At 48.3% G+C, this 14914-nt stretch overlaps 1 protein-coding gene across 1 annotated transcript in view; it reads left to right on the top strand.

Moving 5' to 3' along the window:
* The window catches only part of LRRK1 (leucine rich repeat kinase 1), a 73564-nt gene extending 59240 nt beyond the window's left edge, over positions 1 to 14324 (top strand). Inside the window, exons 28-33 of the mRNA XM_018069858.2 lie at positions 666 to 817; positions 2401 to 2518; positions 3852 to 3968; positions 9588 to 10423; positions 10995 to 11096; positions 12871 to 14324. Of these exons, the coding sequence (XP_017925347.1) occupies positions 666 to 817; positions 2401 to 2518; positions 3852 to 3968; positions 9588 to 10423; positions 10995 to 11096; positions 12871 to 13048 (1503 nt within the window). The 3' untranslated portion in view covers positions 13049 to 14324. The remainder of the gene's footprint in view (positions 1 to 665; positions 818 to 2400; positions 2519 to 3851; positions 3969 to 9587; positions 10424 to 10994; positions 11097 to 12870) is intronic.
* The last annotated feature ends 590 nt before the right edge of the window (positions 14325 to 14914 follow it).

Genomic DNA, 14914 nt, shown 5'->3' with positions numbered 1-14914 from the left:
ACACATCGATTGCCTGTTTACCCCTCCTGCTGATCTGGCCCAGAACTTCTGTTGACTTAAATGGGAGTTTTCTGAATGAAATGCTGACAGATCTGTGGCCTTACACTTCTGTGGTGACTGGAAGGTCCCTTGATGTCAATGGCAGTTAGGCTGTTGATCTCACCAGGGCAAGACATTACTCGTAATTTCTAGAAACAGCTCCAGTATCACGCTGTGAGTGTAACTACAGAGACTTCAAAAACCCTGAGATTATAAAAGGAGGTATGAGGAAGAAAAAGGTTGAAAGTATGAGAAAAGGATTATGCTACATTGCATTTTTCGTTAATTGCAGCTGGGTGTTTCAGAGCTGCTGTCCTTCAGACAAAGGTGAGCTTGTCTCTCAAAACAGCTACACCCTGTCATGACAACTCCCAAAATCCATAAACTTGAAGAAATTAATCAGCAAAATGTGTAAGAGAATGACAGACCAAGCTTTAATAAATAATCAGAGAATTGTTTGGGTTGGAAGGAACCTTAAAGGCCATCCAGTTCCCTGTACTTGTGCTTAGGATCGCCCTGATCCAGGTGCAGGATTTTGCACTTGGCCTTGTTGAACCTCCTGTTTATTATGGTTCTTCTATTTCATTTTATTTGACATATGTCTTTCTCTTTTCCTTTCCCCTCAGCGTCCACTGGCCATTTCTGTGGTAGGACAGATGAAAGATCCTACCTTTGCAACATTCATGTACCTGCTGCCCTGTGGGAAGCAGGCTTCCTTCTTCTGCTCCCAAGGACAGGAGTACACTGTGGTGTTCTGGGATGGGAAGGAAGACACCAGGTGAGATGGCTCATATTGGTAATTTCCTTTTTTTTCTTTTTCCTGTTTAAGTAAAAATCCTTCAGCGTCTTCACTTCTGCCTCTGGGAGGGAGGTAAAGAAGGTGAAAGTGAATTTGGGTGAATGCCAAGGGTATGGTGAACACTGTTTTCCCAAACTCTTTTAATTGGGAACAGTGGTTTCTTTATAAAGGATATTTAATGAGCTTAACTCTGCTTCAGTTAATATGAGGAGAAGATTAGGGCAATGTAATGATTCACACACACAGGATGAAGCATTTGCACATGAGAACAGACGTGTTCTGCCTTTCCTAATGAGACCATTTAACACTAAACCTTTCCTAATTGAGGCTGCAGTTCCATCTCTCTTCTGCAAAGCAATTAAGCACATGCTTAAATCCTATTGCAATCATCGGGAGTTAACCACATGCCTGGAGCTGTGTGTGCATCCAAGTGTGCACTGCCAGTAAAATGTATTCCGTACTGAAGGCATGTGCTTAAAATGTTATTAAATTGTGACTGAGATGATGGCATTTTGCTCAGCCACATGTGACCCGTGGCTAGTTAGGTTCGTTTTTATGGATGCTACTGATTTTTATAGCCCCAGTCTTATTTGGAAACATTCACAAACTGATCTGAATTTTATAATAATGTGTTCATTATTTGAAACCATTAAGCTAATGGGAAGGGTACGTGATTTGTTCATGAATTATTTGCTTTGCTATTTGTGGTGCCTGGTCAGTCATTCAGTGCAGACAGTGTAACTCTTCCTGCTAAACTGGTGGAACACATGGCACTCACAGATGTATTTTGAATACGTGGATGATGTCCAAATATTCACAGCGATATATCTCAGTGAATCAGCTTCCTGACTGGACAATCCACTTAGGAGACTGCTGAATAGCAAATTACTTATTTGTGACAGATTTCAGGATGTGTAATTGCTTGTGCCACAGTTGGTAAAACATCTGGGGCTCACAGATGTGGTTGTGAATATCCAGTTATTTGTTCAAATACTCAAACTCAAAAAATTTCCCCAAATGAATAAAATCCTTTTTGTTACAAAAAAATATTAATTAGTCAGATTTATAAATTATTTGATCAGGTTACAGATCTTGGCTCTTATTGTGAAGAATCATGCTCTTCTGTTTATGTGCTGGATTAATAATGAAGCCAGATAATAGCGAGGCAGTGAACTTGGAAATGGAGCAGATATTCTCTTGAGAACCTAATGGGCAAGATGGGCTGAGACTTCCCAGCTATTAATTACTGCTGTTGAGCTGGAGCTGTTTGTCTCACAGCTGAATTATAGTAACAGACCATGTACACTGCCCTGAGCCTTTCCATGCAAAATCAGAGAGCTGAGTGTAAATCTTCACAGAAGCAATTGCACATCTGCCCCCTGAGGAAGAGCTGTGGCACATCTGCATTTCTCTTCCTTTACAAGGACCATTTGGAGGTCCTTGCAGCATCATCCACATCTGGACAGTTGTGTTATGGCTTGGCCACAAGTGCCATGTACTGTCCTGTAGTCTATGCAGGCTGAATGTTGGCTACAGGAAATCGTTATTTGCTCCTTTTTCAGAAACTACACAGTGGTGAATCTGGAGAAAGGAGTCATGGAAGTGCAGAGGATGAGCTGCCCAGGAATGAAGCTATGCTGCCAACTAAAATTTCAGAATGCCCTCTGGGCAGCCACAGAGGTGAGCATTGCCTGGGCCTCAGTGCCCCCCTCGAGAGGGGCCTCGTTAGGAGAGACACAAACGAAGAGAGAGAACCTGTTAAATTAGTAAAGCAAAGAGTGGGTGAGACAATGGGCTTCTCAGATGAGCAGTGTGACTTTGCATCTGCTGTCTCCAGGTTTATTGTTTCTCCCTGTCACGTAGCTGATACCTGGAACCAAATCCTGCCTCCTGGTGCTCAAAGCGATCGTGGGAACCTCGGCTTTCCGAGGGAAAACTCTCGGGATTGGAGCAATCTGTACCCAGGGGTTCATCTGGGAAATGTCCTTATCTGTGAGCGATAAAGGGAAGCCGTGACAGAAACCATGCATTTAAGGGTGGGGTTCTGAAAGAGGCCTGAGGGATTTCAAAGTTGGTGGGAAATGGGTACCCAAGTTTTGTGTTCACCGTGGAAAATTGCAGCTAAAAAGATAAGAGTGAGAGAGCAGGGCTGGTTTATAACCCAGAGCCCCCATCCACCCATCAAAAAGGGCTGTGTTTAGTGTCAGCCAATTCTGACGTGGTCATTTGACACAAAACAGATGAAAAACAGCCAAAAAAAAATGAAACATACCTGAAATTCAGTGTTTCAGAGTGGGGAAAAAAAGGACACACTAACTGAATAAATAATTTGTGTTGGTTAATTCGCTCCACCCTGGCATGGATGCTGTAACTGGGTGAGAATAGAGATCTTTTTTTTACCACGTAGAAAAATCAACTATTTTGAGTTTTTCTCTTCTTAAATAGAGATAAATTTCAAATATTGTTGTTTTTTCAGAACAGTAAATATAGAAAAATTAAAATTCAAAAATCTTAAAGTATTGTATTTCCACCTTTTGGATCAAAATGGAATATGTTGCTGTTCTCCAAACTGGGTGCTCTTGGTCAATCTAGTAGATTTATGAGTTGTGGAGCAGATGTAATTCCACATAAAATGTAATACCAGCTTTCCCTGAACTGACCTATTAATGCAAAATAACACACAACATGCTTCAGTTGTTGTTTGGGATTTTTGCAGTCAGGGTTGTCAAATACTGCTTTTAGGTGTGGTGATAAAACCCCTATAGTGGTGATTTTTAGTGGCTTTTGGATAATGCATATATTGCCCACAGCTCATTCTTGGGAGGGCAGCACCTGCTTTCTACCCACAGGGCAAACAAAGACTCTCCAGGGAAAACAGATATCCAGATTTTGGGTACCAAAAATATACAAGTAAAAACTGGTTTTGGAACCAATTAGATCCCGTTCAAGTATCAAAATATGGAAAACATGGAAGGTGATTGGTATTTACAGAATTTTCTGTGCTCTTTCACAGGACCAGAAGGTTTCTGTGTATGCGTTGCAGGGCATGTGTCCCTTAAAGACTCCACTGAAGGGTTTAGACACTCCTGCTACTGTGAGCTGCTTCCTAGTGATGCCTGTTGTCAAAAAGGTAAGGAGCAACCTAAAGGAAAAGGGGCATTAGTGAGACTCAGCTGTCTGCTCCCGGGCCAAGCTGCCAGACTGAGCTGGTGTTGAAGGACTTTGCAAAGCCCAGGAACATTTTGGCACCGGGAGGAGAAGGTTTCCTGGTCTTCGTGTCTCTGCCAGAAAACAGAGGTGTGGGCAAGAACCTGAGTCAGGGGACCAAAGCTGTCACTTCCAAGCCTGCTGGGAAAATAGTCAAAATAGATCAAATTTCTCTGCAAGGAAATTTTCCAGCTCTGTTTCCACATCACTGGAAGACAAGGTTTAGGCTGATCAAGCAAAGTAGAGAGGGCATGAAACAATAATTAGAATAGAGATTTGTTGAGTGCTAATTTAGGATGTGGGTATATCCTGCCTCTTGTACCCTCTGTTTTCCTGGGATGTGTGCTGTTATTTGTGTGCGGTCATCTATAATATTACCTAGGCTCAGCCACACTTCTGTTTTGGTTTTGAATGAGAACACTGAGATAATACAGCTGTTTTGGGTAATACTGTTATGAATAACATGTATAATTACTCTTATGGGTAATAACACAAGTTTTATGCTGTCTATCTAGTTCTGGAATGGCCAGCATCCAGTTTTTGGCAAGAGAAATCTGACATGGGTGCCTATTGTGGGCAAGTCTTGGGAGATGTATAAAAACTGTTTTCGAGCTAAATTACCTCCGGTTTACTTACAGCCACCTCAAGTGAAAACATATAATTATGTTCCAACATTACTGGTAACTGTGTAGTCTTTGCAAATGCCAGCAGACTGGTATGTGTCTGAAAGCTCGACGTGGAGCAGCTCTGGAAGTGACAGTGGGGCTGGTTTATACCACAGGCCGGTCCTGAGCTATTGCCCATTTCTGGCTAGTTTGCTCAGACTGCTACATCCTTGCAGACTGAATCCAAGGCAGATGGTTAGTGTAAGGTGTGCTGCTTCACTTCCAAACATGGTGTAAGTAGGACTCAAGTAGGGCATCGATGTGAAGTTGGCACAGGGGTGGATTTCTCCTGCTGGGAGGCTTCATCTGTCGACTGTCTTTGGCTCCCGGACCTGCAGCGTTTCTGTGCTGTGGAGTTTCATTTCTGATGTGTAAGGCAAATTTCTTTTTCATGCTGCCTGGGGTTTTGTCCAGGACAGTCGAACGAGTCTTTCACTTTCAGCTTTTCCACTGTCACACAGCTTGCAAAGCCATTCCTCAGGGGTTACGAGTGGCTTTATGTCTCCTGGTTTCTATTTCCAGATTGTGGCTTGCCTAGAAAATGTCATAAATAATGCCAGGCCCTACAATAGCAATATTGAGTCTAGACACCTCCCTTCCTCCCCCGACCCTACCCAACCTTCCAGAAATCCACATCCCTTCAGCACACTCCTTCTTAGTTTATTGGACTTACTTTTTCCTCTCTCCTTTCTATGAATGAGTTTGGCAGTGAAATGGCCAGAGCAGCAGCCATGGGGATGTGCAGACCAGGTTGGCAAGAACTAAAGCAACCTCTTCTTCCAAAAAAATCGGAGTGGAAAGCTTACACTTGTCACACTCACTGTGTCATCAGTAAGCTCTGTCAGAGTTATCAGAGTCATTGTTGTCCAGCGGAGAAGGGAATTGCATTTCCCTGGGAAGAAAGCCTTTAGCTGATGAGATGTGAGGTAACTTTTAGTCAGAGAATTGCCGAGGGATGTTGCTGGGAAGGGGAATTCTTTACGACTGCCTTGGGAAGGCTGATCCAAAAGAAATAGCTTCCAAAACTTGGTTTCTCATCCAAAGGAAGCATCATGGAAATTTAAAAGCAACAGAGAGGGGCCCAGAATCCGAAACTCACCCAGCAGGAAAAAGTCTTGTATAATTTAAGCTTTTTGTTGCGTGCTTTCTGTCACCAGTATCATTCTTTTTGGTAAACAATACAATTTTCAGTAAATTTCCTTTCAGAAAAAAAACCAAATAAGTGCACAAACAGGTTAAAAACAGCAAACCAAGATGCTTTCTGACTTAGTTTGCAGCAGTCTTACAAAGAGATGAGGAAGGGAGAGAGAGACCTGAATGGGTGCAAGGCTCTGGCCTCTTGCAGAAACCTGGAACACATGGAAACAAAAGCTGCATTTAAAGGCTGCAGCCTGCCCTGTGTGTGCTGCCAGCAGTGCCAAACCCCGCAGGGATCAGAGGAGGAGGAGGAGGTGACCAGGCCCTGGTGTCAAGGGCCGTATCATGTTTTTCAGCCTCCTCAGAGTGGCCGTGCCGATGGCCCCGAGCCTTGTGCTGTCCCCGGCCCCAGGACAGGACGTCTGGAGCCGGCTCATCCCTGCACATCCCACACCGTCACGGCCCCGCTCTGGGGCCTTCCTCCTGGCACAGCAGGGCTGCTGGCAGGACCCAGCCTTCAAATGCAGTTTTGTTGCTGTGTGTTTTTGTTGGCTCTTTGCGGAGCCCAAATGTTGAAAATGAATTCTGAGAAAGTTACTTAAGGTTTCTGGAGGCTGCGGCCCTGCCTGCCTTTGGTCACTGTTGGAATACCCTGATCAGGAGGGCTTTGCCTCCCTGACCACCTGCACCAGCAACAAATGACCTCTGGCAAGTCGGTGGCACCTGTGGGGAGGTGACCTTTGCCATGGTCTTCCGTGAAATCAGTCACTCCCTTGGCTCAGACACGTGAGAGATGGCAGGTTCAGGCCATTTCTCATATATTAAGCTATTAGGGAGCATCCCAAGGAGGAGGAGGGCCTGGAGGGGAAGCTGTGAGAGGAGTGGCTGAGAGCACTTGGTGTGGTCAGCTGGAGAAGAGGAGACTGAGGAGAGACCTCACTGCAGTTACAACTTCCTCCTGAGGGGAAGAGGAGGGGCAGGCACTGATCTCTGCTCTGTGGGGACCAGTGACAGGACCTGAGGGAAGGTCCTGGAGTTGTGTCAGGGGAGGTTTAGGTTGGATATTAGAAAAAGGTTCTTCCCCAGAGGGTGGTTGGGCACTGAACAGGCTCCCCAGGGCAATTGTCACAACACCAAGGCTGACAGTTGAAGAAGGGCTTGGATGATCCTCTCAGGCACATGATGTGACCCTTGGGGATGGTCCTGTGCAGGGCCAGGAGTTGGTCTCCTTGGATCCTTGTGGGTCCCTTCCAACTTGACAGATTCTGTGATTCTGTGATTTGAGTTCCCACTTCACATTTCTTATCTCTCTGAGAGAGAACAACAGTAGCTGGATAGAAGCAGGTCCCAAGAGCTCTCAAAGCCAAGGCAGAGAGTAATAAATGCCCTAAAGCAAAAAGTATCTTCCCAGTTTGCTTCCACCATTGTACTATCCCAGGCAGGATAGGATTTGGCATCAGTATTACCAGCAACACCAGGCGGGGGTCACTGACCCAGCTCTGCCTGCTTATGGTGCCAACTGCTCAGTGCCAGGGAAACTTGGCCTGTGGAACCCAAAAGGGAGTATGGGTTCTGTCCTGCAGTAGCTGACACTAATCAGAGAAATCAAAATATTTTTTATGAAGACTATGCTCGGATAATTCAGCATTTTCAAATCAAATCAAATCAGACAAAATTATAATCTCTGAAGACTTTAATAGTGTCCTGTGTCATGCTGGGAGCAGTTCATACCCACATGTGACATACCCACATTACAGTTAATATCGGACGTTCCCATTTCAATTTAAATTTTCCATTTTTAGTAAGAAATGCCTCTCGTGCAGGGTCCTTTGGACTGAAAAAGTTGGACCATTTTCACCAGAGAAATGTGGGCTGTTCTGCTTTGTTTTATTCATTTTTAAATAATTGAACTCCTTTCCAAAGAAAAAGTAACCCTGGACCCAGGTTGTGCAAAGCACCATACCATGTTCCAACCTATTGATGCAATTCCCTGGCAAAGCCATAACCAGGAGCCTTTGCACCAGATGCACATGGCAGCAAGGACACGGCACTGAGCACTGCAGGTCATTGGGGTTTCTTTTAATTAGAGGTTAGAGAATTGGGACTGGACTGAGTTACAGTCCAAGGCCCATTTCACAACTTTCCACTTGCTTCCCTAGTTTTTCCCATTACAGTAAAATTCTGCTGTGATTTGGATTAGTCATCCAGGGCTCAGCGCTCTCGTGGTTTTACTCATACTTGGTGTGCAGAGAGTGTCTCTTTGTCCAGGACTCTCCATGAGCCTTGCAAACAGAGCTGTCAGTTAAATAACACTTACCCTGCACTATCTGCCCTTCAATAGCTGGAGCAAGTCAACATACTGATTTCAGCCTCTGGGAGTTTAAACAGCCTAGGAGCTTTCTTCCAGGGCTGGCAGAGCCAAGATCCCTGGAAGGGCACAAGGATCCCTGAATTTATGAGCAGCAAGGGGTGACTCCAAGCCCTCAGCCCATCTCACTGCCCTCCCAGCCTTCCCACCATGGCAAGGCTGTGGAGGGGTGAGGTTGTGTTGGATCAGTTGGTGGTGCTCTGTCAGGATCTATTTGGTTTGCTGTGCTTAATCCAGGCAGATTGAAACAACAGCAAAAAAGTCCTGGGTAAAAGGATCTTTTTTTAGAATATACTGCTCTCCAGGGAGGAAATAGAAAGGCCTTTGAGGTAGGTATTGTTCTATCCACTTCACAGATCAGGGAGTTTCTGGTGCAGACCCAAGGTCACGGGGAGTTTTGTTCCCAAGAGATCCATTTCCCAGTCTGTTTAACAGCATTTTGCACCGCTGGGATGAGCTGGAGGAGTCGGTGAGCCATGGCCTCCTCAGCAGCTCCCACCCATGGGACGTGAGGGCATCCATCGCCGCAGTGCCACGGCCAGCACGTCTGCACGCTGAGGGGCAGGTTCTCACCAATGCACAGAACTGTTCATGGCACTTGGCTGGGGCTCTGCTGAACTGCTGCTGCTGTGCCCTTCACCAGGATGCCTCTGAGCTGCCAGGGATCCCAGACCCAGAGAACGTTCCTGGGAGGTGCAGTGGTCTCAGAGCAGCAGGCATCGGATGTGGAGCAATCACTGGATGCTCTTGTTTGCGAGGATGTTGGCTCCCTCTTTCCATTTTTACTGCATTTCTTCCATTCCTCTCCTACCTACACTGATAGCAATAGCTTTACTCCTTTTTGGAAGTGAGCTGGGTTTCTACAGCTGGATTCCAAGGATCATGATGGCTGTCTCTGGACATACTCCAGCTTGAATTTCTTAACCTTTAGGGCAGGCTGCCAGGTCCGTCTGTCCGCCCTTGCCAGTAAAAGAGAGGTAATACTGGGTGAGAGGAGTATGGCTCTGCAGCAGCTTCTTGGTAATGACTTCTTTTTATGTTGCTGTTATCACTGTTCTGGGATAAGTCACCCGTGCTCTTGCAGTATACGAGAAGCAGCCAGAGCCTCTGGGATTGAAAGGTCTTGTATTGCAGAGACATAGAGAAGTAGGAAAAAAATCTTTAAGGGTGATGAGGCACTGGCACAGAGAGGCTGTGGACTCCCCATCCCTGGAAGTGTTTAAGGTCAGGTTGGACGGGGCTTGGAGCAACCTGGTCGAGTGGAAGGTGTCCCTGCCCATAGCAGGAGGGCTGGGACAAGATCATCTTTAACGTCCCTTCTAACCCAAACCATTTTGTGATTCTATGAGATCCTACTGTCTCTTTCTTGCAGAACTCATATGTGGTGCTGGCTGGCTTGTCAGATGGACTTGTAGCCGTGTTTTCAGTGTCCCAGGGCATGCCAGGGGACAGCTGCTCCTACCTGTGCTCCCACACAGCAAACAGGTCCAAATTCAACATTTCGGATGACGACCCCCGGCAGAACCCGTACCCCGTGAAGGCCATGGAGATCACCAACAGTGGGGCAGAGGTGTGGTACAGCAACGGCCCCGGCATCCTCATCATCGACTGCTCCTCCATGGAGATCAGCAGGAGGCTGGAGCCCTTCAGCCCACCCTCGGTCATCACATCCATCGCCTGCAACTCCGAGTGTCACGGGGAGGAGGTGGTGTGGTGTCTGGACGATAAAAGCAACTTCCTGGTGATGTACCATGCTACCACCTACCAGCTCTGTGCACGCTACTTCTGTGGAGACTGCAGCCCCCTCAGAGACATGTTTACAATCCAGCAGCCCTCGTCAGCCATCCCAGCTACAGCCCCCATCAACCACGGAGCGGTGGAGAACAGCCCAGTGGGGGACATGAGCATTATGTACAGCCCAGAGGTGGGCACCCAGATCCTGAACCACCAGGACTCGCTCACGGATTACTGCTCTGTGTCTTCCTACTCCTCCTCGCCTCCCAGCAGGGTAACCCGCTGCCCCTCCAGCCTACCCAGCTCGCCCATGAGCTCTTCCAGTGCACCATTCTCCACAGACTTTGAGGAGTCTGAGAAATTCAATGAGCTGAAGGCTTCCCTGGATCATGATGCTATGCCTGTGGGTGACGACACGGAGCATCTCCAAGCCATCAAGATTCTTCCAGTGAAAGACCTCATATGGATCCCCAGGTAAGCAGGTCCCTTATCAAAGCAACTTTATCAAAATCCCTTGTGGGCTGAACATGAGGTTAACTCAGGCTAATTCAAGATATTTTGCATTCCCAGTGTGATTCACCTGGCCAGAAAGTTGTTACCATTAAGAAACTTTGTTCTCAGTACAAGGGTACATCCGTTTTCTACCCCTTTTTAAAGTATTTGGTGTTGAACAGAATGGCCACTGGTCTTGCTGGATTGATTTCAGCAGAATGAGAAGGGGGTGGTCAGACTCAAAGCCCTGTTTCCCCAGCTACTGAGGAAACAAAGAGGAGCAGGCAGCTTCCTTGCTCGGACACAACCCTGGCAAGTCCTGTTGCCTCCTGTGGAGCTGCTGGAAACCACTGGGAAGCTGATTTTGCCTGTCATGGGATCTCTCACTGCAGTGGATTCAGGATGTCCCTGTGGCATTGCAGTGCCCCTCCCCGCAAGATGTCATGCTGCAGGCAGCTGTGCAGCAGAGGATGGATATCCAACATGGATTTTCCTCAGCTGTCAGCATCCCTATTGCTGAGTATGTGTGACATCTCCCTTGTTTCTCTTCTAGGAGAGGAGGGGATATCATTGTTATCGGGCTGGAGAAGGAATCGGGCACCCAGCGGGGCAGAGTGATCGCTGTGCTGAAGGCTGGGGAGCTGGCTCCCTACGGGTGAGGCTGACTGGGTCACACCAGTCTCCAGGGGCACAAGGGGACTGGGGGGCAGGAGGGGGCTCTGAAGGCTCTGAGGGCTCCTGGGAGCTTCCTCTTGGCTTCCAGTGGCCTCTGAGAAGGTCCCAGCTGGAGGAGACACATTTGCTGGTTGCACATCGAGGCACGTGCATGCTTTTCAGCGTGACAGATGGTGAGAGGAACGTACTGTGAGTCTCCAAAATCCACAGAGATCAAGTACCCCCATAATGAAACAGGCAGCACTGTGAACAATGAGATAAGGTCGGCCTGATCCTGCCTGGTGCTGGCTCCCGGTGCTCTGAGGGCACCTGGCAGAAGGTTGGTGGAGCTTGGCAGGCTCAGGCCCCATGCTCAGAACAAGAAGTGTATTTATGCAGAGCACGGTGCTTGTCTGTGGCTGCATTCATGGGGGTCAGGTTGATGTTCTGGCTCTAAATGAGCACCTTTGTGCTGTGGGCAGTGACGGGCCGGGGACGGCCCCTGGAGCACAGGGGGGAGCAGTTATATACGTTAATTTAAAATGTTTCATACAGCGAAGGAGAGTCCAAGTAAATAAATAACTGCTGGAGAGGTGGGGGTGTTCCTGCTGATCACTTAAATACCGGTCTGGGATTGTACTATTTATGTCCAAACAAATGCAGGTTAAGCAGTGCTAAGGATTATAAATGGTCATTTATTACCACCAGGCAAAACCAACAGGAGATCAAAAGGCTCCTGCCATTCCCTCTACTCGGGAAATAAGAGTCTTTATCAGTTAGTTGGGAGGGGAGTATTCTCTTTATTGGTCACAGATACTCTTAGGTTTGTTTTGCTTCACCTAAATTGAGTGTGGAGTTAAGGTGAGGTGACACAGCATCTCACACTTGTCCTGACTGGTCCAGGCATGATGGCCATTGACTCTCCCTGTTTTACCAGCAGGATAAAGAGCAGGATAGTGCCTGACTGCTTCAAAGGCAGAGCACAGCAGGAAGGGGAGGGGGCTTTGTAGGGGCAGTTTATGATGAAAATCAGCTGCCAAGGACAGCCGTTGTGGGCAGTGATCCCATCCAGAGGCCTTTCTTGGGAGACAGTTTGGGGCTGGCCTTCCCCATCTGCAGTAAAAAGAGCCCAGCAAGGTTGGACTTGTGTCCCTTGGACTCTGCAAGGGTAAAAGTGTCGTCGTCTGCCTGGCCACCTCCCTCAGGGGTATCTGCAGGACCAGCTTCAGTGAAGACCATAAAGGGAAGCACATACATCATGATGCTGTCATGCAGGGTGACACCTGCATGGACCTCACAGATCCCTGGCTGCTACCATAGCCATGCCTGCTGCTCTGGGCTCAGGGCTCAGACCCTGAGCTGGCAGAGCCAGGCTCCATCCCACTTCCATGCTGTATTCCAGGCTGTGGAATCTCTCAGCAGCCTGTCAGCTGTGGCATGATGGAGCTGTTTTGAAAATGCCCAGCTGGCAGCAGGCACGAGAGTGTGTGGATTTAGCAAATCAGGAGATTACCAGCAACTTCAAAATGCCATGGCAGACTTAAGCCCTCACCTGAATGTTTAGGTATCTGAATCCCTTTAAAAACCTCTTCCCCTATAACTTGGTTTTGCTGTGACACAGCTTCTGATCCCCCTTTGTTATGTTCTCCTTGCTCAAGGATTTGCAGCTTATGAAAAGATTGGGTAGCTGGAAGGGAAGCTCGTGAGCTGGTGCTGCACTTGCAGAGCTGCTTTTTGCCCTAATGCCCTTCCCTGCTCTCTTCTCCCTTCCCCAGGATGCTGGTGGATGCGGCTCTCGTAGCAAAGGACACGGTTGTGTGCTGCTTTGAGAACGAAAACATGGAGCGGTGCCTGGCTGTCTGGAGGGGCTGGAGTGCCAGAGACTTTGACATTTTCTACCAGGCCTACGAGGAGCTGGGAAGGCTTGAAACCTGCATGCGCAAGAGGAGGTAGTGCTGGTGGAGCTGGGACCCGAGGCTCGACGGGAGACGGAGGCGTCCTGCTCCAAGCACACCCGGACTAGGAGACACGGCCCAGAGAGGCAGGGGATGAGGGGTGATGGGGGAAGTGTGCATCTGGTTTGCTGCTAGTGAGCACTGCGGGGTTCCCGGGGCTGGAACCCCATCAGGGCTTTTGGGGAATGAAGAAACGGGTGTGAGCAGGGCAGGGATGAGCTGAGCCAGCTCTCTGCTCTCCTGCTCCATCACAGACTCCCCTGCAGAAGGTGGAGGTGGCTGCAGTTCTGCTCATGCCTCTGTTTCCAGTTTGTTCTTCCCCATTTTAAATTCCTTCCTCGCCTTCAGCATACCCTGGCTGCTGCTGCTGCTTTGATCATGTGTATGTCAGCCAGGAGAGCTCCGTTAGCTCTTCCCTGGGGGCCTGAGCACGTTCCAATCCTGGCTGCCCGCTGGCCGGCAGTGAGGGGCACGGTGGGCTGATCCACCCTGTTCCCAGGGGAATGCATCTGCTGGAAACCCTGCACTGTGGGGCTGCTTCCCGCCTCCCTGCAACTCCGTTAGAGGCTACTTCAGGTGTAGTCCCTGTGTACAGACACCCAGGTGTAGGAAGCAGTAGTAAGCTGTGGCTGGCCACTGCGTTTCTGGTTCCTAAAAGCTGTTGTGGTGCAGTGTTCCTGTGAGGGAGTCCAGAAAAACCTGCCAGGAATGCTGCACCTCGAGTGAGTGAGCTGGTTCACTGCACTGCTGCAAAGTCAACTGTCAGTGGAGCTGATGGAAAGCAAAGCCACTGGGTGTGACAGATACTTCTGGTGTAAGAGAAGGCAGCCCCGTGATGGGGAAGGTTCATAAGCTGTCTCTGCTCCACTCCTCTTTCTCTTGGGAAATGCACTCTGGAGCAGTGGGAACACAATAAGCTCAGTTTGCCTCTGTGTATCTGTGCAGCTTCCGCCCACCACAGCTTGTATTTTATCTTCATTAGTGGCCTGGGATGCTGTTTTGGCTCTGAATCCAATTGCACTTAGTTATCCCAAGCATGTACAGCAGTGTAAAAAGTGAGCCTGGCTATGCACCCTGTATAAAAGTGTACAGTTTGAATTTTGGACCTTTTTTTTTCTTTTCTAACCCAAGGAACTTGTGTGAGCATCGGCAAGGCTGGCCAAGGCCGAACGGGCAGGTTAACCCTCTGGTTCACATTTCTGTTGCAGGCTGCTAAAATATCCTTCTTCAGAAACAGAATGTATCTTAAAATAAACAGATTCCTCCAAAAATGACACTGCACTAGTGGCATTTTTTATTGGCCCCCCTTTGCCGGCCAGGTCAGGGAGATGTGCTTATCACAGTCCTCACTGTTTCATTTCAGCCTCTAAAAATAAGCCCGAGCAGGGGCCTGGCAGGGGGTTATTCCTTCAGCTGACCGAGGAGAGGCAAGAAAAGAGCTTGGGTTTATTTTGTCAACATGAGGTTTCCCTCAGCCCTGTCTGGGAGCAGCGGGAGCACATGGAAGGGGCTCGGCACTGGAGGGAAGCGGATGCTCTCAAACGAGATTAACCCCCTCTACCAGCCCCAGCAGTGGGAGGGTGGTGGTGCCAGGGCAGTTAATTGCTCATCAAGGAAGCTGAGGGAGATGAACAACAGGATCTGCTGGCACAGGAATTAATTGAGCCATCAGTGCTGGAGCCCCAGACCCCCCTGGCTTTGCCCCTTCTCCCAGCTGCCTCCTGCGAGCAAGGAGCCACACACTAAAACTAAGATGATTTCTAAGGGAGGTGGGGAAAGGGGCAGCACTGGCTGCTTTGTATTCTGCTACCAAAGGGACAGAGGAAATTAGTTTTCTTTAAGCAAACTTTAAAAGGACAGGAAA

This window comes from Manacus vitellinus, unplaced genomic scaffold, assembly GCF_001715985.3.
Source record: "Manacus vitellinus isolate BGI_N305 unplaced genomic scaffold, ASM171598v3 scaffold_16_pilon, whole genome shotgun sequence".
Lineage (NCBI taxonomy): Eukaryota > Metazoa > Chordata > Aves > Passeriformes > Pipridae > Manacus > Manacus vitellinus.
This window is presented reverse-complemented; position numbering and strand designations above follow the sequence as displayed.